Source organism: Nelumbo nucifera, chromosome 1, assembly GCF_055504915.1.
Source record: "Nelumbo nucifera cultivar China Antique chromosome 1, China Antique-T2T, whole genome shotgun sequence".
NCBI classification, from domain to species: domain Eukaryota; kingdom Viridiplantae; phylum Streptophyta; class Magnoliopsida; order Proteales; family Nelumbonaceae; genus Nelumbo; species Nelumbo nucifera.
In genome coordinates, this window is record NC_142649.1 from 205,910,163 (window position 1) to 205,933,394 (window position 23,232).

Below are 23,232 nucleotides of genomic sequence, written 5' to 3' on the forward strand. Positions count from 1 at the left end.
GCCAGCAACTACCTAGGGACGTGAGCCACTTACTTAATGGGCCTAAAGCCCATGATTATGAAGGGATAAGAGATCCATCATATGGATGGCCGAACCTTGTAGGAAGGTTGGGCTAAATTTCAAAAATTTCTCTCTCCCATCTGGGAATCGCATTCCCTATTTTAGAAAACTGCATTTTCAATGATCAATCTTAAAACAAACCAGACCAGATCTGAAATCAAAAAGGAGAGGAGAGGGATATACCTAATACGGAGTAACAATAACTCCCAATGAAGGTGTTCACTCCCAAGGAGAAGACCAAAAACTGCTTCCATTGAAGATGACACGGTGTGAGGTGAAGTAGAACCAATAGGACGACTCTTCAGCAAGAACCGAATTCTTCAACAAGAATGTAGTAGAGGGCTAGTGAGCACGACTTCAGATTGCCTCTTGTACCAAGAAGCAATATCAAGAACGATTCTTGATCACTCCCACAAGTGGAGATCGAACTGGGTAGGGGCTGCAAGAACAGGAAGAAAAGAGCAGAAGACAGGGGCAGTCAAACTGAGTTGTCTTCTCTCTTAATTCAACAAACTGTGAGTGTGTTTGGAGGTCCGCCCTGCTCTCCTATTAATAGCCTTAAAGAGAGAATCTCCTAATCCCATTAGGAGTTTCCTAATCAAAAATCTTTTATTTGGATCTAGACTCTCCTTAAGAGATAAGGATAAACCCTTATCTTATTTGCAGATAAAGATCAGCCTTCCTAATCAAATTAGGAGTTTCCTGATCCAAATCTTTATCTGGATCTGGACTCTTTAAGTGGATAGGGATAATCACTTATCCTATCTTCTGATCCAAATCCCAGATTCGCCCCCTATTTAATTAATCTTATTAAGCCAGTTTGAATTGGGCTTTAGGCCCATTAAATCTATGCGCTTACTTAACCTCTTAATCTGCTGCCTAGTTGGCTATCCTTGTATGGCGTGGAACCCAAACATTGATCTACACATCAGCCACATGGGTTCAGCCCAGCCTTTGTTACAAGGCCTGGCCGAATTCACTGTAGGAAACAGTGAACCCCTGAGTCCATCACCATGGGCTCTTAATGGGCCCAACATTTACACTAAATGGTCCTTGGGTCCAGCTACCTTATGAAAACCCAAGGACTGTGGGCAGATGCAATATTAGACCATCAGGTATTACCCTCAATGGTCTTACACTTAACCTCTCAGCCCATAATGATCAAACACTGCCGGACAAGAGAGGACCTCTCCCTCGGTTGCAAGGAACAATGCTGCACTCTCTACTCACATGGATCCCGGGAATTAAAACATTTTGCAAACATTTTGAAAACATAATATATATATGTATATCTTTATACAAATATATTTTGCAAAAACAAATTTCAACGTTTGAAATCAACTGCCGACAGTTTAGGTTTCCATCAGAGAGAGTGCATCCCCGATCATTCACTTTGTCCGACAAAGGGGTTGATCCTGTCACTATGATCACCCACTTAGATGAATTCTCAGACTGTCCCAACATACCCAGGTTTTGACCCCCTCTAAGGATCTCACTGATTGGCATATCAAAGACAGCCCAATCCGACACCTAGTGCAGTATCATAATCGAGTCTAGGGATCAGGTGTAACATTCCAATTTTGCCCATCTATCTTCCAAGGTCCAGGGCAATACTGGAATTTTGGTCCGGTTCAGGGTTTCAAGAAAACCCACACTGCATGTACCTCAGGTCTCACCCTAGCAGCTGAGACAAGCCACCCCAACCAACTTGGCGGCACATCAATGTCAGCCTTGGCAGGATAAATCTCCCTAGATTTATCCAATAGCAGTGAAGATTCTAAACTAACACGAGTCTCATAAATGTCCAGTTTAAGGGTATTACACAAGAACACACCACAATGACATGAATCAATTATGTACTTTATTCATTTACAATAAATGTCAAAAAGGTACATCAATCTGATTGGAGCTAAGGGCATAACTGTCTAACAGATTAGTTGGATTAACCAAGTGGTCACATGACTGCTTAACTTGGGCGAATATGGGTCTGGAGCACCCATTCTCATAAGAGGATAAGTCTTATCCACTAATAGAGTCCAAATTCAAATAAATATTTGGATTAGGAACCTCCTAATTCGATTAGGAGTGGTGCTCCTTAAGGTTTAAGAAAAGAGAGTTCAATCTGCTCCAAATCACTCTGCTATCAGCTCTTCCTCTCTGCTCTTGCTGCCCTAGAAACCCTAATTCGTTCTCCCCTTTGGTGACTGGTCTTGATCAGTTTTAGCTTCTGACTTTTGCAAGAAAATATTAGAAAATTTTCGTGCTCACCTCGCTTGTACGATCCAAAGAGTTGGATTTGCAGTTTTGCTGAAAACTACATTGCTGAACCGGCTTCATTCCAAGCTGCACCATCTCCAGTGGAGGCTGGTTTTGGGATTCAGTTTGGGCGTGAACTACCACTTTAGGAGATACATTTGTGGAATCCGTATCAGGTATACTTCCCCCTCTACTTTGGTTTCAAATCTGGTCCGTTTTTGGTGCAAAAAAGATCCTTGAAAAATGCAATTTTTTGAAATTAGGGAATACGGGGGAATACGATTTCCGGAGGGCTGAAAGAAATTTTTGATATTTCGCCCAACCATCTAACCTGATTAGGCCATCCATATGATGGATTTCACCTTCGTTCAGTCTTTCCCAAAGTTATTCTTTTAACCCAATAAGCAAGATATTGAACCTTATAGCTATAGAGCAAATTCTGTCATCAAAACCACCTTACATCTACCAGACTACCACCGCTCATGGTTCAAAGTATCGATGCACCTATGCATCAGCAGAGGTGTATCAGTGCTTTATACAATGCACTTTTTATTTTTTTAGTTTTTTCAAAATTTTATTTTTATAAATATTTTTATATTATTTAATAGATAAAATAAATATGTTCTTGAAAATACTTTAAATAGGTGTATTAGAACCTTGTTGATACGATATGATATGCTTGATATGAGGCATATTGTGTGTGTGTTTATATATATAATAAGACAGCCTAGAGTAACCAAGAAATTGTACAAATCAAATTGCACAATGTTACAGAATAGGAAGTAAATACTAGGGAGATATGATGTTACAGAATAGGAAGTAAATACTAGGGAGATATGGTTTACCTTGATTGTAGGAATTTAATTAGTCTTCTTTCCTAACATAGAATTTGTAACTTGTATATATACATACAAGATTGATGACTACATACAACAAATTCTTCTTCTTCCTCTGTTTACTCTTGTTTTACATGGTATCAAAGCATCTAGTCTCTCACTGCCAATCCAGGAAGAAGCGCCACCCGCCGATTGGAGGTTCTGCAAAGTCCGGCAATCAACAGCCCTGCGCATGTGTCTCACGCGCCACCTGAAGATTCTCCACAGTCACACGCGCCGGCGTGTGGAGGCGTGTCTGTCGCCGGAAAAATTTTCAGTCGTTGTCTTTTGGCTCGCCTCATCCTGTATAGCACATATTTGTGCTTTGTTACGTGCATATCCATTCCAGTGTTTTCAACAGGTGTGCTCCGTTGATTTTCAATGTTCAAAATATTCTGTTTATTTGAATTTTGATATTATGGCAGACAAGAAATCAGAAGTTATGTTGGATGTTGTTCCAGTGATGTCAAAAATAACTGAGCATAAGCTTAATGGCTCTAATTATCTGGATTGAAGTAAAACTGTTCAACTATATTTGCTAAGTATTGCTATGGATAACCATTTGACTGATGACCCTCCTAATGATGACTCGAGAAAGTCTTGGTTGAGGGAGGATGCTCGTTTGTTCTTGCAGATATGCAACTCCATTGAAAGTGAGGTGGTTGGTTTAGTCACTCAATGTGGATTTGTTAAGGAATTAATGAACTATCTAGAGTTCTTGTACTCCGGAAAGGGGAATATTTCCCGCATTTAGGATGTGTGCAAAGCCTTTTACAGGGTAGACAAAGGCGATAGATCTCTTACAAGCTATTTCATTGATTTCAAGAAAACATATGAAGAACTTAATATGTTGCTTCTGTTTAGTACTGATGTGACTATTCAACAAGATCAGCGAGAAAAGATGGCTGTTATTAGTTTTTTAGCTGGCCTACCTTCTGAATTTGAGACTGTTAAATCTTAGATTCTTTCCAGTTCAGAGATCTCTTCTCTACAAGATGCTTTCAGTAGGGTTCTTCGTATAGAAAGTTCTCCACTTGTTCAGCCTAGTACTGCCCTTATCAACCACAATAATGCATCTGAATCAGGGAGACAACAATACAGGAGTGGTAGTGGTAGAGGATCAAACAATTATGACACGTCAAGTAACTATGACAGGAATACTAATACTCGTCGACAAGAGTCAGGAGAGATAGTGTGTCATTATTGTCATAAGCCAGGACATAAGAAGCGGGATTGCAGGAAGTTGCAGAATAAGAAAACTCAGTCTGCCCATATTGCATCCACCACGGATACTCCTGAGAAGTCTGTTATGATATCTGCAGATGAATATGCCAAATTTGCTCAGCACCAAGAATCAATGAAACCTCAATCTACTCCTGTTACTGCCGTCGTCGAGTCAGGTAAACCCAATACATGTCTTGTTTCCTCCTCTTCAAAATGGGTCATTGATTCTGGAGCTACAGATCATATGACAGGTAATTCAAGTCTATTTTCTACCTTTCAGTCACATAAATCTACCTCTCCTGTTACTTTAGCAGATCGGTCAACATCTTGTGTTATTGGGTCTGGCACAATTAGTCCAACACCATCACTTCCTTTGTCATCTATTCTTAGTTTACCTCAGTTATCATTTAATTTAATTTTTGTTAGCAAACTCACTCGTATCCTTAATTGTTGTGTCTCATTTTTTTCCTGATTATTGTTTATTTCAGGATCTTACGACGAAGAAGATTATTGGTAAGGGACATGAGTCTAGAGGTCTCTACATCCTTGATACACAAGTTCCAAGATCCATAGCCTGTTCTGGCGTTGTAACCCCTTTTGAAGCACATTGTCGGTTGGGCCACCCCTCTCTCCATGTGTTAAAGCAAATTTGTCCTCAATTTCAGAGTTTGTCGTCATTAAATTGTGAGTCTTGTCAGTTTGCTAAACACCATCGTCTTAGTTCGAGTCCTAGAGTCAATAAACGAGCTAGTGCTCCTTTTGAGTTAGTCCTTTCAGATGTTTGGGGTCCGTGTCCAGTTGAGTCCAAAACTGGGTTTAAGTATTTTGTTACTTTTGTTGATGATTACTCTCGTAATGCATGGTTATATTTAATGAAAAATCGTTCTGAGGTGTTTTCTCATTTTTCTGCTTTCTGTGCTGAAGTTAAAACTCAATTTAATGTTTCTGTACAAATATTGAGAAGTGATAATGCTAAGGAGTACTTGTCAGAATCCTTTCAAACTTATATGCTTCAGCATGGCACAAACTTCTTGTGTAGATACACCATATCAAAATGGGGTTGCTGAACGGAAAAATAGACACCTTCTTGAAACTGCAAGAGCTTTGTTATTTCAAATGAAGGTTCCTAAACCTTTCTGGGCTGATGCAGTTTCCACAACATGTTTTTTGATTAACCGTATGTCTTCGTCTGTCCTTCAGGGTAAGACTCCTTATCATGTTCTGTTTCCAAATAAAACACTGTTTCCTATTGAGCCTAGGGTATTTGGGTGTACATGCTTTGTTTGGGATGTTCGTCTTCAGGTAACCAAACTAGATCCAAAATCTTTGAAGTGTGTTTTTCTTGGTATTCTCATGTTCAAAAAGGGTATAGATGTTATTGTCCTACTGTTCACAGACATCTTGTGTCAACTGATGTTAATTTTCTAGAAGATACACATTTCTTTCCATCTACTCCTCATTCAAGTCAGGGGGAGGATGATGATTTGTTAATCTATACTATCACATCATCTGTTTTACATCCTATTGAATTTGCTCCTGCCAGGCCTAAGCCACCTACAGTACAGGTTTATTCTCGGCGACCAACCGCTCTAGATCCATGTCCTACATCAGCTCCTTCGTCAGCAGATCCAGTCTCAACTGATCCTATTCCTTCGTCATCAGAACCAGTCTCTAATGATGATCTTCCTATTGCTCTTTGTAAAGGTAAGCGTAAGTGTACTTATCCAGTATCTTCATTTGTGTCTTATAATCATTTGTCGTCCTCTTCTTGTTCTTTTATTGCATCTCTTGATTCTATCTCTGTTCCTAAGACCGTTAAAGAAGCCCTTTCTCACCCTGAATGGCGTAATGCTATGATTGAGGAGATGAATGCTTTAAAGGACAATGGTACTTGGACCTTGGTAAATTTACCTGCAAATAAGAAGGCTATTCGGTGTAAATGGGTGTTTACAGTTAAAGTCAATCCTGATGGGCCCATTGCCCGATTGAAAGCCCGTCTTGTTGCTAAAGGATATGCTCAGACTTATGGAGTGAATTATTCTGATACCTTTTCTCCTGTTGCTAAACTTACTTCTGTCAGGTTGTTTATTTCTATGGCAGTTACTTATAATTGGCCCCTTCATCAGTTAGACATCAATAATGCTTTTCTTCATGGGGATCTTCAGGAGGAAGTTTATATGGAGCAACTGCCTGGATTTGTTGCTCAAGGGGAGTATGGGAAAGATTGCTATCTTCATAAGTCTCTGTATGGGTTGAAGCAGAGTCCTTGCGCCCAGTTTGGAAAGTTTAGTCAGGCAGTCGAGAATTTTGGTATGAAGAAAAGTAAGTCTGATCATTCTGTTTTCTTCAATCACTCTGTTGTCGGCATCATTTTGTTAGTTGTGTATGTGGATGATATTGTCATTACTGGGAATGATACTACAGGGATTTCATTTCTCCACACTCAATTTCATACCAAAGATTTGGGAATATTGAAATACTTCTTGGGTGTTGAGGTAACAAGAAGCAAGAAGGGAATATTCTTATCTCAAAGGAAATATGTACTTGACTTGTTGTCTGAGACAGGAAAGTTGGGAGCTAAGCCATGTAGCACTCCAATGGTTCCTAACTTGCAGCTCACAAAAGATGGTGAATTATTTGAAGATCCTGAGAGATATAGAAGATTGGTTGGAAAGTTGAATTATCTTACTGTAACTCGTCCAGATATTGCGTATTTAGTTAGTGTGGTGAGTCAATACATGTCCTCTCCAACAGTTAATCACTGGACAGCTGTTGAACAAATTTTGTGCTACTTAAAAGGAGCACCTGGGCGAGGAATTTTGTATGGCAATCATGGTCATACTAGAATTGAATGTTTTTCAGATGCTGACTGGGCAAGATCCAAGGAAGATCAAAGGTCTACTTCAGGCTATTGTGTATTTGTTGGAGGGAATCTAGTTTCATGGAAAAGCAAGAAGCAGAATGTTGTCTCACGTTCAAGTGCAGAATTGGAATATAGAGCTATGGCCAAGTCTGCGTGTGAAATAATGTGGATATATCCGCTTCTGACTGAAGTAGGTCTTAAAACTTCAGTACCAGCCAAGTTATGGTGTGATAACCAAGCTGCTCTTCACATTACATCTAATCCTGTTTTTCATGAACGAACTAAGCATATCGAGATTGACTGCCATTTCGTTCGTGAAAAGATTCAGCAAGGTTTGATTTCCACAGGTTATGTGAAAACAGGAGAACAACTGGGAGATATCTTCACGAAGGCTCTTAATGGGGTCCGGGTTGATTATCTTTGTAACAAGCTGGGCATGATTAATATCTATGCTCCAGCTTGAGGGGGAGTGTTACAGAATAGGAAGTAAATACTAGGGAGATATGATTTACCTTGATTGTAAGACTGATTTGTAGGAAATTAATTAGTCTTCTTTCCTAACATAGAATTTGTAACATGTATATATACATACGAGATTGATGAATACACACAACAAATTCTTCTTTTTCCTCTGTTTACTCTTGTTCTACACACAACAATGGATGTTGAGAGCTTTCCACTTGTTGAATTTTGAATATTGAAAGATTTTGACATCAAAGGAAGGAAATGCATTGTCCACCTAGTTTAATGTTGAAGCTCAGTAGCTATAGTTTTGAATGGGCTTAAAATAATGGGATGTTAGTTACAAGTGTTCTTCAATAATCAAATAAAACTAAAGAAACAAGGGAAAATTTTAAAATTCTTTGAAAAATTTTCAGGATAAAACAAATTAAAAGAAAAGTAGAGAAGGAATGAAAGAGAAGAACATCTTAGGAATATAAAATTATCCTTTTCTATCACACATACTTGATGCTCTGTGCTACAAGAAGTGTAAGTCATAGATTATGTGTTTTCTTCTTCTTTTTTTTTTGATAAATAAGTGATTTCATTACTTAGAAGAAGGAAGAGATTCCCTCATATATAAGTCATAGATTGTGTGTTTAATTGGAGAATAGTAAGTGAAATGTGCTGAAAATGTGTTTTACAGGCTTCATTTTTCTTTTTGAGAAAAGGTAAAGTAAAGCTTTAATTAATTCTCAAAAAATCCTTGTACGACAATTTATTGTAGAAAGGGATCTTACAAAAACTGCCCCCAGCAGTATTAGCCTGATATACCCTTACAATTTACCAAACGATTCTCATATACAAAAAAGATGAACTGTGATTCTTTCCTTTGAACAACTTGCGAATGGCCAACCATGAGGGTAGTCTGTCCGTTCCCCAGTCACTTGAAAAACTTTATCTGCTGAAGATGCCTTGTCCTTGAAGACTCTAGAGTTTCTTTCCTACCACAGACCCCAAAATACAACTGTTGGAACCACATGCCAAATAAAATTTTCCCCTCTTGCTCAAACCCTGTAGCCTCCATCCTTTTAAGAATTACATCACTGATTATGGATGGCACCCTAAACAACAAACATGCTCAAAAACTTTCACCCAAAGCTGCAATGCAATGGTAAGTGGTTCACAGATTCCACTGTCTTCCTACATATCACACAATCAATGGATGAAACAGCCATATCCTTTCTTACTAAATTGTCTTTAGTGAGTATTCTATTCAGATAGGCAGTCCACAAAAAATGCCACATTTGAGTTTGTGTTGTTCAGCCGAACTGAGAAAAGAGGAAGAAAGAAGAGAAGAAGAAGAAGAGAAGAGGGAGAAGAAGATGGACATTGTTGAACTGAGAAGACCAATCGTCTAACCCAGCCGAACAAGCTTAAACATTACAAAAAATAAAATTACAAGGACGGAAATGCCCCTACATATGAGGAGACATACAAATAACACTTTACTTAGGGGAAAAGACCAAAATACCCCTCTTTAGTCGACTTTAACACTCCCCCTCAGGCTGGAGAGTATATATCATATAATCCCAGCTTGTTACATATATAGCTCACCCTTCCCGAACTCAACCCTTTTGTGAACAAATCTGCCCATTGATCACTTGTTCTCACATGCTCAATACTTATCTCACAATTGATGACCTTTTCCCTTACAAAGTGGCAATCTACCTCTATGTGTTTAGTTCTCTCATGAAAAACTGGGTTGGATGAGATGTGAATTGCAGCCGGGTTGTCATAGTATAGCTTCATGGGTTTGCTTATTGAAAACCCGATTTCCTGCAATAGATTCTGAAGGGATGATATATCCATCGTATGGACACCCGAATCTTGCGGAATAGAATGGGCGAATTTCAAAAATTTCTCTCCATCCTACTGGGAATTGTATTCCCTATTTTAGAAAAATCATATTTTTCAAGGATCAATCTTGAACCATGAACCGAACCAGATCTGAACAAAAGCAGTAGGAAAGGGATATACCTGATACGGAGAAAGTATCTCCCAATGGAGGTGCTCACACCCAAGGAAGGAACCAAAAACTGCTTCCACTGAAAATGGCGCAGTGCAGGATGGAGCAGAATCAACAGCGTTCTTCACAAGAACCGGATCCTTCGCAAGAATCAACTAGATGGCACGTGAGCACTACATCCAATAAGCCCTTTCACAAAGGACTGATATCAAGATCCTATCTTGATCACTCCTACTGACAAGAGGAGAACGAACTAGCAGATGTGGCAACGGCAAGAAAGAATTTTCGCAGAGGTGCTGAATTCTTTCTTCTGTGATTTCAGCTTTGAAGAGGATGTGAATGTGTCTTCTAAAGGCTGCCCCCCCTCCTCCTTTTATAAGCTTAAAAGGATCAGCTCCTAATCCCATTAGGAGTTGCTAATCCAGATCATATTTGGATCAGAATTCCCTTTAAGTGATAAGGGTAAACCCTTATCTTATCTGCATATTAGATCAGCCCCCTCCTAATCCTATTAGGAGGTTTCCAAATCTGAATCACATTCAGATCTGGACTCTCTGAGTGGATAGGGTTAAGGCCCAATCCTATCTGCTAATCTAATCTCAAAATTCGCCCCTCATTTAACTGATCAAATCAGCCCAGTTCGAAATGGGCTTTAGGCCCAATTAGTTTATGTGCTCATTTAGCCTTCCAAACTGCTGCCCAGTTGGGCTTCCTTGTATGGCGTGGGACCCAAACATTGTTCTACACATCAGCCACATGGGTTCAGCCCAGCCTTTATTACAAGGCCTGGCCGAATACACTGTTATGGACAGTGCACCCCCTGAAACCCATCACATGGGCTCTATGGGCCCAACACTTACCCTAAGTGGTCCTTGGGCCAAGCCACCTTGTAACACCCAGGGACTGTGGGCAGATGCAAGATTAGCCCATCAGGTATTACCCTCTATGGTCTTACACTTAACCTCTTAGCCCATAATGATCAAACACTGCCCGACAAGAGAGGACCTCTCCCTCGGCTGCAAGGAACAGTGTTGCACTCTCTGCTTATATGGATCCCGGGAATTAAAACCTTTTTGCAAACATTTTGGAAACCATAATAATATATATATGTACTTTTATATCTCATATAAAATATATTTCGCAAAACAAATCTCAACGATTGAAATCGGCTGCTGACAGTCTTGGTTTCCATCAGAGAGAGTGCATCTCCGATCATTACCTTTGTTCGACAAAGGGGCTGATCCTGTCACTATGATCACCCACTCAGATGAATTCTCAGACTGTCCCAGCATACCCAGGTTTTGACCCCCACTAAGGATCTCACTGATTGGCATATCAAAGACAGCCCAATCCAACACCTAGTGTAGTATCATAATCGAGTCTAGGGGTCAGGTGTAACTTTCCAGTTTTGCCCATCAATCTCCAAGGTCCAGGGCAATACTGGAAATCTGGTCCGGTTCAAAGATTCAATTAATCCTACACTGCATGTGCCTTGGGTCTCACCCTGGTGGCTGAGACAGGCCACCCCAACATTTGGTAGCACACCAGTGTCAGCCTTGGCAGGATAAATCTCCCCAGACTTATCCAACGGCTGTGAATATTCTAAACTAACACGAGTCTCATAAATGTCCAGTTTAAGGGTATTACACAGAAACACACCACAGGAACATGAATCAAATATGTACTTTATTCATTTACAATAAATTCATAATGTACATCATTCTGATTGGAGCTAAGGGCATACAACTGTTTAATAGATTCTTCAACTATACTAGCTCACTTGTAGTATGTGCCATGGCCCTGTATTCAGCTTTTGCACTGCTCCTTGCTACAATAGCCTGCTTCCTGCTCTTCCAAGTCACTAGATTTCCTCCCAAAAAGGTGCAGTAACCTGTAGTGGATCTCCTATCTGATACAGAGACAGCCCAGTCTGTGTCTGTGTCTCCAACTACTTCAAGGTCACCTCTTGGCTTGTATAGTAACCCATGACCTAGGGCCCCCTTCAAATACCGCACAATTCTAAGAACTGCATCCCAGTGAGGCACCCGAGGATTCTGCATGAATTTGCTTACCACACTGATGACAAAAGAGATGTCAGGCCTAGTGATAGTTAGATAGTTCAGTTTTCCCACTAGCCTTCTATACCTTCCAGGATTATCAAACAATTCACATGTGTCACTTCCCAATTTCACATTCAAATTCGTGGGAGTTTCAGCTAGTTTAGCACCTAGCAACCCCGTTTCTTCCAATAGGTCAAGAAGGTATCTCCGCTCACAGAGGTTGGTGCATTCCTTTGATCTAGCAACTTCTATACCCAGAAAATACTTCAACTTCCCAAGATCTTTTGTCTGAAAATGATTTTGTAGGATTGTCTTCAATCTATCAATCCCAACTTTATCACTGCCAGTTATGACTATGTCATCCACATACACTACCAGCAAGATCTTCTCAGCCACAAAGCCCTAGCTAAATACTAAATAGTCAACTTGACATTGTCTCGTCCCAAACTCCTTCACCACTTCAATGAATTTGCCAAACCAAGCACGAGGAGACTGTTTGAGCCCATAGATTGCCTTCTTGAGCTTACACACCTTACCATCCTCCCCTTGAGCAACAAACCTTGGTGGTTGCTCCATGTACACTTCCTCTAGAAGATCACCATGGAGAAAGGCATTTTTAATATCAAGTTGAAAGAGAGGCCAATCATGCAGTGCAACTAAGGAAATCAACACGCGTGTTGAGCCAATCTTTGCAACTGGAGAAAAGGTTTTGACATAGTCTACACCATAAAGTCGAGAGTACCCTTTTGCAACTAAACAGGCTTTCAGTCGTTCCACTCTCCCATCTGGTAGATATTTAACAGTATACACCCACTTACAACCAGCAACATGTTTACTTGGGGGAAGATTGGTGAGTGTTCCCATGTATGATTGTGATGAAGAGCAAAGAGTTCTTCTTCCATAGCTTTTTGCTAGCTTGGTGAGGTAAGAGCCTCCTGAACATCCTTAGGTATGGATACAGAGGATAACAAAGTAATAAACTCACGATGAAACGTAGTGTGCAACTACGTTTACCTTTCCGCACTGCAATAAAAAGGTCAAGGTCAGAAGGCGATGCAGTTCTGAAAAGAGCTGGATCAACCGTTGGAGTAGAGGGTGGTGGAGGTGCTGGCCTCTGTCGATGAGTATACACTTGACGAATTGGTGGTCTTTCAGTACGCTCTTGCATTGGGGAAGGTGTAGACTCAGGCATAATGGGAACCACTGGGATGGAATTATCAACCGAAAGAGAAAGAGGAACCTCTGTAGGAGGAGAAGGGATATCAGAAGGAGAGAAGTATAACACCGATTTGAAAAATGTAACATCAAGACACAAAGGATTTTTGAGTAACAGGGTTGTAACATTTATACCCTTTTTGGGTTCTAGAGTAGCCAAGGAAGATACATTTAATGGAACGAGCATCCAACTTGTCTAGTCTAGGACCAAGATTTTGAACAAAGCACACACCTAAAGATCTTGGGAGTCAAAGGATATGGAGACTGTAGAGAAGATGGCCGAATGGCCCATAGGTTGTTTATCCTTTTTTATCTTTTATGCTCTTTGTTGTACTGGGCCTTAATCTGGGCTTTATTCTTTCTTATGTTATGTCTTTTTAATTTTCTGCCCAACTAGGGGCTTCTCTATAAATTACTAAAGTTTAACTTAATAAAATAGAATTAAGGGAGTAAGAGAAGAGATTATGTTCGAAAATCTCTCTCTGAACCCAAGTTGCCGCCACCTTCTTCTTCTTCTTCTCTCCTCTTGAACTCTGATTTCTTCTACTTTCTTTTGAATTTTTGCAACTTTTTAAACAATCATTTCTTCTCAAAAGGCTGTTTTTCTTCTGAGATAGAGTGGGAAATAAGATAGAGAACGGAGAACAACCATTTAGAATAAATGAGGGCATGCGATTAATGAGAAAACAAGCAATCAGGACTGCATCACTCCAGAAACATTTAGGAACATTCATATGATGGAGAGATTGAGCTGTTTCAAGTAGATGCCGGTTCTTCCTCTCAGCCACCCCATTTTGCTGAGGGGTGTGAGCACAAGATGTTTGATGAATAATACCATGTTGCTCTAAGTATTGTTGGAAGGAAGAAAGAAAATACTCTCTGCCATTGTTAGAACGAAGAATTTTAAGTGAAACACCAAATTATGTATGCACTTCAGCATGAAACTTTTGGAAAATAGAAAATAATTCACTTTTTTCTTTTATTAAATAAAGCCATGTCATTCTTGAACAGTCATCAACAAAGAAAACAAAATATTTGTAACCATTATAAGACTCAATTCTGATTGGACCCCACACATCTGAATGAACTAAATCAAAAGGACTCAACATGCGACTATCAACTCTAAGACTAAAGGAAACCCGGTGATGTTTCCCATACTGACACGACTCACATTGTAAAGACGACAAACAACTCAATGACGGAGCAAGAAGCTTGAGACCTTTAAGAGATGGATGGCCGAGTCTACAATGCCACTAAAGAGGTTTGAAGTGCAACTGTAAATCCACCACCATCAAGATAATACAATCCGCCAACTTCATGCCCTCCACCAATCTCCTTCCCCTGTCGTTAGATCCTGAAAAGCACATGAGGAAGGGTAAAATGTGATAGAACAATTAAGGGATTTGGTTAGTTTACTAACAAACATAAGATTGAAAGGAAACTTGGGAACGTATAAAATAGAAGTCAAAGAAAGAGATGTTATGGTAATAGTACCAACACCATAGATGGGGGAAGTAGATCCATTGGAAAGGGTCACATCATTCGATGTAGAAGTTGGAGAAAGGGAGGAAAGCACACTTGGAGTGATTAGAGGCTCCAGAGTCAATTATCCAAGGTGAAGGTTTGGGATGCTAGGCAAGCTATACCTGAATGAGCAAGAGTGGTAGTATTTTGATGTGAGGTGGCCTGAAGAAATCTCTCATACTCCTCTCTTGGAATACTCATCATCTCCTTTCTAGAAGTACTTGTGACTGTAGAGGATGCTGGATCAACTGGTTGAATATCACTAACTTCACTACCACCAACAGCTGCATGATTAGCCCATGTGGATGGTGGGCCATGCAAATCATAGCAGAAGTTAACTGTGTGTCCTTCTCTCCCACAATGTGTGCATTTTCTAGTAGTGCTCCCCCTTCCTCTGCCACGGCCTCCCCCTAAATCACGACCTTCGCCACCACCACGACCACCCATAGGGTTACCACGTCCTCCCTTAACTGTACGACCACCTCCTCTGTGTCCATAAGAACCACCTCGAGTGCCAACAAGTGCTGATCTATCGGAAGGTATGTTACACTCTGTGGGGGTAAGAGATATCCTACGGAGACGAGCAAACACCTCTTCTAGAGTAGGAAGAGCAGATCCCCCCAATATCTGTGCTCTGACTAGTTCATATTCTACTTTCAGTCCCACCAAGAACCGAGTAACATCTACCTGTTCCCTTTGTTGCTGCTGAAATTTAACGTCTGGTGTTAAGGGATGATAGACATTAAGTTCATTCCGAAGATTCTTCATACTGGCGTAATGTTCTTCAAGAGTCTGGTTTCCCTGCTGCAAACTGAAGTGTTGAAATAATTTGGTTGTTGAAGTTAGGGTCTATTTGGCTAGTTAAAGTGTTTTTTATTTCTATTTTTTCCACATCTGTTATGTCTGTTATTGTACTCACTTATAGCAGGGGCACAAGGGTCTTTTCCCTTTTTATTTCTGCCGCCCTATATATATTATAATAAAAGCTGGCATCGCCAGCACTGTTACATTGCAAATCCCTTCTCTTCTCTTCTCCCTTCTCTCTTTTTCTTCTCTTCTCTTCTCTTCTCTTCCTCATATTTCTGGCCGGCCATACTTCCAAGATGGTATCAGAGCAGGAATACTGACTAAGAGAGCATATCGAACAAACTTCACTGAGAGAACAGATCAAACTGGCTGAATCTGGGCGGAACAGAGATCTGAATCTGGACTGAGGAAAACTGATCTACAACTGGTACAGTTCTTCCGTTTGCTCTTCTTTACCCTTCTTGGTCGTGTACCAAGTGAAAAACCAAATGAATCTGGGCTGCTGAATGCTGTTGAACCTTTATACCTCTGTTTTTTTTGGATCGTGTGATCCTGTTCATGTGTTAAGACGATTGTAGGTCAAGGATGACCTGTCATCTCAATTATTTGACTTGATTATAAGTGTTAAGGATCTCTCCTGCTGATTAATGGTTTTAGACATTCTGGAGGGCTGGTAGGTTGGGACTGTTAAAACCGTACAGGTCTGAATTCTGCCGAATATTGCCTCTGTTTTGTCCTGAAATTGGTACTGTTTGTGCTCAGACTGTTTTCAAACCCAAGTGTGTGGGTGTGGACTGAGTGGAGCATTTTTTGTGGAGTAAGGAGGGGTCCTAAGTTCGGTGTTTGGGACTGATTATCTGTTTTGACCATGTCGTCTGAGAATTCTGCTACTTCAGAGATTTCAGGGAGCCACAATGGAGTGAGTGGGGGAATGGATATGAGTTTTCCCATGGCCGTTATTCCCTTTGATGGTCCGAACTACCTTGAGTGGTCTAGGGGAATAAAACTCTACATCACTGCTAGGGGGAAAATAGGATACATCAATGGGAGAGTGAAGAAACCGAAGTACGGAAGTGCTGAATATGATAGGTGGAACCAAGAGAATAGTATGGTGATGTCTTGGCTCTTGGTTTCCATGCTGCCACAAGTAAGGAAGACTTTTATGTGGGTTGAAACTGCTTGTGAGATATGGGAACAAGCGAAGTCCACCTATTCAGAGCAGAGACACTATGCCAAGATATATCAACTGCAAGCTGAATCCTCTACTTGCAAGCAGGGGGAGGGGAGTCTCTCTCAATGTACTATTCTGATTTGACATCGATATGGAAAGAACTTGATCACTATCAGAATGTGAATTGGAAGTATGATGAAGATGCAAAGGCATATAAGTCACTTGTATCTCAGCAACGAGTCTTTGCCTTCCTCCTAGGGCTGAATCCTTCGTATGAGTCCATCAGGGTGTAGATCTTGGGTAGTAAAGACTTGCCATCGGTTCAGGAGGTGTATGCCTTAGTGCAATCAGAAAAGATTAGAAGAAGTGTGATGAATTGTGTAGAAGGGGAATCAGTTGCCCTAGCTGTCCGGGGAAATTCAGATACAAATGTCGGAGGTGGTTTTAAAAAAGGTGACTCTCAGAAAAAAATAGATGATAAGAGTAAACTTTGGTGCACTCACTGCCAGAAGACACGACACACGAGAGATACATGTTGGGATCTCCATGGAAAACCTAAATGGGCACAGGATTTGGGTAAGAAGTCAACACTTGATCAGGGCAAGAAACCAAGCCAGCAAAATCAGAAAAAGTATAACTCAGCTAATATGGGAAGATATTATCAACTCCTTTCGTGAACATTTGGAATTGTATGGTAGGACTCTCCGCCAGATGGATTCTGGTCCTACTCCCTCTACCTCGTTTGCGTCTACATCAAGTAATGTTGCCACTACCTTCCATGTGTCATCTCATACCACTGATTCTCCTTGGATTATTGACTCCGGAGCCTCAAACCACATGACCGGTAAGTCAAATTTGTTTCAAACATATAACCTTCTCTCTGGGAGAGATAAGGTAAGACTAGCTGATGGTTCTTTTTCTACCATAGCTGGCCGAGGTACCATACCTCTCCCACTTGGCCTTACCCTTCCTAATGTACTGCATGTTCCGAAATTACCTATTAATTTGTTGTCCATTAGTAGTATAACTCACTCCTTGAACTGCTCAGTCACTTTTTTTCCGTCTTCATGTGTGTTTCAGGATTTGGCCTCAAGGAAGACGATTGGTAGAGGAAGCATGGTGGATGGTCTCTACGTGTTGGAGAATAAAGCTGGTCTTGTGGCTACAGAGTCCATGAGTTCGTCAAGTGAGAGTCAAGCCTATTTATGGCATAGTCATCTAGGTCATCTTTCTTTTGAGTCATTAAAAGTTATGTTTCCAAAGTTGTTTGAGTCCGTGTCAGTGAGTCAGTTATAGTGTCAGACATGTCAATTGAATAAGCATTGTAGAAGTTCTTTACCTTTGCGAAATAAAAGATCTGAATTTCCATTTCATATTGTTTATTCTGATGTTTAGGGCCCTGTTACTCTACCTACTGAGGCTGGATATAAGTACTTCATTACCTTGATTGATGATTATTCTAGATACACCTGGGTTTACCCTATGCGATCTCGAGATGAAGTGCCAAAAATTGTGAAAGACTTTCAACGCATGGTGTTCACTCAGTTCCAAACGGAAATCCATATCTTCCAGTCGGACAATGCGAAGGAATACTTCCATAGTGATCTCACGGAGTTTTGTGCTTCGAGTGGGTCACTTCAGCGAAGCTCTTGTGCCAGGACACCCCAACAAAATGGTGTGTCTGAACGGAAAAACCGCCACCTTCTCGAAGTAGCTCGTGGCTTATTAATTCATATGAATGTGCCAAAACGTTTTTGGATGGATGCAGTCTTGTGTGCTACATATATCATCAACCGCATGCCCTCTCGGCTACTAGAGTATAAGGCCCCACATCAACTTTTGTTTCCTACAGCTCCTTTGTCCACCATTCCGATGCGTGTTTTTGGGTGTTGTTGCTTTGTCTATAACCTGTCCCCTACTCGAGGTAAGCTTGATCCTCGGGCTATTCCTTGTGTTTTTCTTGGTTACCCTTTATCTCAAAAGGGGTATCGTCCTATGATCATGTTTCACCTTCATACCGTGCATTCCTCTCTTCTGTGGACAGTGTCTCCGTTCCTAAGAATGTGGCAGAAGCTTTGTCTAAACCTGAATGGACAGATGCAATGCAGGAAGAAATTGATGCTTTACACAAAAATGGCACTTGGGAGTTGGTGGACCTTCCTGAAGGGAAGGAACCAGTGGGTTGCAAGTGGGTGTTCACAGTGAAACACAAGGCTGATGGAACTGTTGAAAGGTACAAGGCTAGACTGGTAGCAAGAGGCTTTACATAGGTATATGGAGTGGACTATGCAGAGACTTTTGCTCCAGTAGCCAAGATAAACTCTATCAGGATTCTTCTTTCATTGGTAGTAAATCTTGACTGGGAACTTCACCAATTGGACATCAAAAATGCTTTCTTGAATGGTGACTTGGAAGAGGAAGTGTACATGACCCAACCTCCAGGGTTCTGTGCCAAAGGCAGTGAACAAAAGGTGTGCAGGTTAAAAAAATCTTTATATGGGTTGAAACAATCACCTCGGGCTTGGTTTAGTAAGTTCCATTTAACAGTTCAACAGATGGGGTTCAAACAATGCCAGTCAGATCACACTCTATTTGTGAAAAGAGGTGAAGGGAAAATTGCAGCTCTTATTGTGTATGTGGATGACATAGCAATCACAGGAGATTGGGAGGATGAAATACGGAGACTAAAAAAATTCTTAGCCACTCAATTTGAGGTGAAAGATCTAGGCCCCTTACGTTATTTCCTTGGAATTGAAGTTGCCCGCTCTCACAAGGGCATCTTTATTTCCCAACGGAAATATGTACTAGATCTACTAGAAGATACAGGCAAGTTGGGGGTAAAACCAATTGAATCTAATCATCATCTGGGAGACAGTCAGGGAGAGTTTTTGAAAGATGTGAAGAAGTTCCAGAGACTCGTGGGGAGACTTTTGTATTTGTCTATGACCAGGCCTGATATTGCCTATGTAGTGGGTGTCCTTAGTCAATTCATGCACAATCCTAGGACAACTCAATTTGAAGCTGTAGAGAGTCCCGGAGCTGGTCTGTTGTTCCAGAAACATGGTCACTTAAAGGTGGAAGTATATACTAATGCAAATTGGGCAAGAGCAGTCAATGACCGAAAGTCTACCAGTGGGTATTGTGCCTTTGTAGGAGGAAACCTGGTCACATGGAGAAGTAAAAAACAAAGTGTGGTGGTTAGATTTAGTGCTGAAGCAGAGTATAGAGTGATGGCTCATGGGGTTGCTGAAATCATGTGGATAAGAAATCTGTTAGGTGAACTGGGTTTTGCAATGAGCAATCCTATGTCACTCTACTGTGACAATAAAGCTGCCATCAATATTGCTGCTAATTCAGTCCTGCATGATAGGATGAAACACATTGAAGTGGACAAGCATTTTATTAGAGAGAAAAATGGAGAAATGTGTACATGTATCAGCTCAGAAGAAAAACTTGCAGATATCTTCACCAAAGATCTTCATCATGTGCGCACAAAGATTTGTGTGACAAGTTAGGCATGATTGACATCTATGCTCCAACTTGAGGGGGAGTGTTGAAATAATTTAGTTGTTGATGTTAGGGTCTGTTTGGCTAGTTAAAGTGTTTTTTATTTCTATTTTTTCCACTTTTGTTATGTTTGTTATTGTACTCACTTATAGCAGGGGCACAAGGGTCTTTTCCCTTTTTATTTCTGCCGCCCTATATATATTATAATAAAAGCTGGCGCCGCCAGCACTGTTACATTGCAAATCCCTTCTCTCTTATTTCTCTCTTCTTCCATACTGCCAAGAAATAAGAGGAAGAGAAGAGAAGAGAAGAGAAGAAGAAGAGAGAAGGGAGAAGAGAAGAGAAGAAGAAGAGAGAAGGGAGAAGAGAAGAGAAGGGATTTGCAATGTAACAGTGCTGGCAGCGCCAACTTTTATTATAATATATATAGGGCGGCAGAAATAAAAAGGGAAAAGACCCTTGTGCCCCTGCTATAAGTGAGTACAATAACAGACATAACAAAAGTGGAAAAAATAGAAATAAAAAACACTTTAACTAGCCAAACAGACCCTAACGTCAACAACTAAATTATTTCAACACGAAGTATTCCTAATAGAGCTGATAAACCCTTGTGGTGTTGTCTTGTCCATAGTAAAGTTTCTTGGCATGTTCCCATATATCCTTTGCTGTATCTAAAAACATGAAATTAACATAGATTCTAGGCTCCATACTGTTCCATAACCACGTCATAATTTGAGCATCATCTTGCTCCCAATCACTAAAACCCGGGGATTCAGCACTAGGCTTCTCCTCCTGTACATGTTTCACTTTCTTCTAGCCTTCAAAAACACCTCCACCGATTTGGCCCACGGAACATAGTTTTCACCATTAAGTTTGATGGAGGTCATCTGAACATTTAAAAAATCAGAGGAAATCATGACACTCGATTTCTGGTCACCACTTGCATCTCCCATCGAAGCCATTTCAATCTACAAAGTCGGTTCTGCCCATCACACACAAAAAAACAGTTCCAACCACTGCACTACAGTTCGTTATCTACCACACAAGCACACTTGCAATCACCAAGTACTGGCCTTAGCATACATTTGGCCACTTCAACCACCACTGTACTGCTAACATGCAGATTTAAAACCACAAAGATTCCCTCTTGAAACTGCTCATTAGAGGGTTCAGACTACCATGACTGAACCCACTCGACCACCACAGCTGTCACACCCATGGTGACATCAGTCTACACGAAAAAAAAACCCTTTTTTTCTTGTCACTTGACTGTTGTTCTCTTTCCCTGCCACCAGAAGTCAAACCTCTGAAACCCTAGAGGTTGCCGCAGGAATCTGGGTTGTGCCGCAGTCTTCTACCCCCAGATTTCTCACACCAGAGAAAAAAACGAAAAAAAGAAAAACTGAGAAATATTAGTTGAGGAAGCTGTAATCGACTGCTGTCAATGGCACTCTGATACCATGTTTGTGTTGTTCAGCCGAACCGAGAAAAGAGGAAGAAAGAAGAGAAGAAGAAGATGATGAACAGTGTTGAACTGAGGAGACATACAGCTAAACATTACAAAAAATAAAATTACAAGGATGGAAATGCCCCTGCATATGAGGAGACATACAGCTAACACTTGGGGGAAAAGACCAACATAACCCTCTTTAGTCGACTCTAACAGATGGGATGTTTTTGCACCATATTGTGTTCACAGGGACCACAACTTCCTCTACTGTCACCAACTGATCAGAAAACAATTTAACTGAAAACTTCTCGGATGTCTCCAACACCCATAAGCTGCTCTCTGACATGGATGGCTTTACCTGACTGCCATAAAATCTTTGCAACATTTCTGTCATAGTGCCAATTTCCCAGTTATTTAAATTCCTCTACTACATTGATTGCAAGCTTTCTTGACTCCCTTCCAAACTGAACAGTCATAGGATTGATTAGATGCTCCTGGATACCATCTAAAGTTCCTTGTCCCATATTTTGCTTGAATAACTCTCCACCATAGACTTCCTTGTTGCTTCCCCAACCTCCAAAACAATTTCCCTAGTAGGGCAAAGTTTACATCTTTTAATCAAATCTTAGGTCTATACCACCTTGTTCCAATTAACCATATGATACTTCTCATCCCTCCACACCCTCTACAAAAGGTCTCGTTTTCTTGCTAATGCTCGCCACCATTCCATCTGGTATAGGGTAAAGAGACAACAAATACGTAGGCATTGATGCCAATTCACTCCTTAACATCCACCATTTGACAGATATTTTGCTTTCCAAGAAGCTAGTTTCTTTTCAATTTTCCACAATAGGGTCCCAGATTTCCTTAGAAGACACTTCGCATCCAAGGGCATTCCCAAATACTTTGATGGCAACTTTCCCACTTTACATCCCCATTCCTCTGCCCACTGAATTAACTCCTGGACCTCTCCAACCGCCAATAACTCACTTTCATATAAATTTACATGAAGCCCTGACACTACCTCAAACCATTTGAGAGTTACCATTAAGAACTTTTGCACAAATTAACATTTAGTATAAGAAGAGAATTGTCTAGAGGCCTTATAGCAATTGAAAATCTATAATCAATTTATTAATTGTTTAAACAGCATGTTAGTCAACATTAACCACCAGGAGTAAATTTTGGGGTTTAAAAAGTCATAAGCATGACAAATTCTTTGGCCATCAACCTACTCTACAAGGTCTAACTGGACCATAAAAATGGTAATAAGAATAAATAAAAATTCAATACAACATTTAATTTATCACTTTATGTGAATCATATTGTACCTCTTTGGAAAACAATCCCCCAACTGCAGATAAGCCAAGAAGAACATCAGGCTTTACTTGTCGAACCTGGTCAGTATAGAGTTAGAATAACAACAAATGTGAGTTATTTAGTAAATGTGACAAAAGATATGGCATTCATCTCAGCTAATAGTTCTCTGTCTGCATTCTAGAATGTTTATAATTTTTAAATCAAAAAGTAATATGTGGCTTTTTGGAATGATATAATTTGCAATAAAATCTGTTAATAAAGCACCTGATAAAACTAGAATTAACAGCTACACTTATACCAAAACATAAATCTCAAGTGCTTAACTCAATGATATTATCCCTACCATTTTGGGTTCGCTGCAGCTTCCTTATCCAAAAAATTCAAAATCAATATCTAGGCCTTAGAAACACCGGATTGATGATATTAAAAA

The 23,232-nt window shown here is 40.4% G+C and overlaps 1 protein-coding gene across 1 annotated transcript in view; it reads right to left on the minus strand.

Moving 5' to 3' along the window:
• The window catches only part of LOC104609908 (NAD-dependent malic enzyme, mitochondrial-like), a 138,772-nt gene that overhangs the window by 29,262 nt on the left and 86,278 nt on the right, over positions 1–23,232 (minus strand). The window contains exon 12 of the mRNA XM_088895930.1: positions 22,814–22,879. Within this exon, the coding sequence (XP_088752056.1) occupies positions 22,814–22,879 (66 nt within the window). The remainder of the gene's footprint in view (positions 1–22,813; positions 22,880–23,232) is intronic.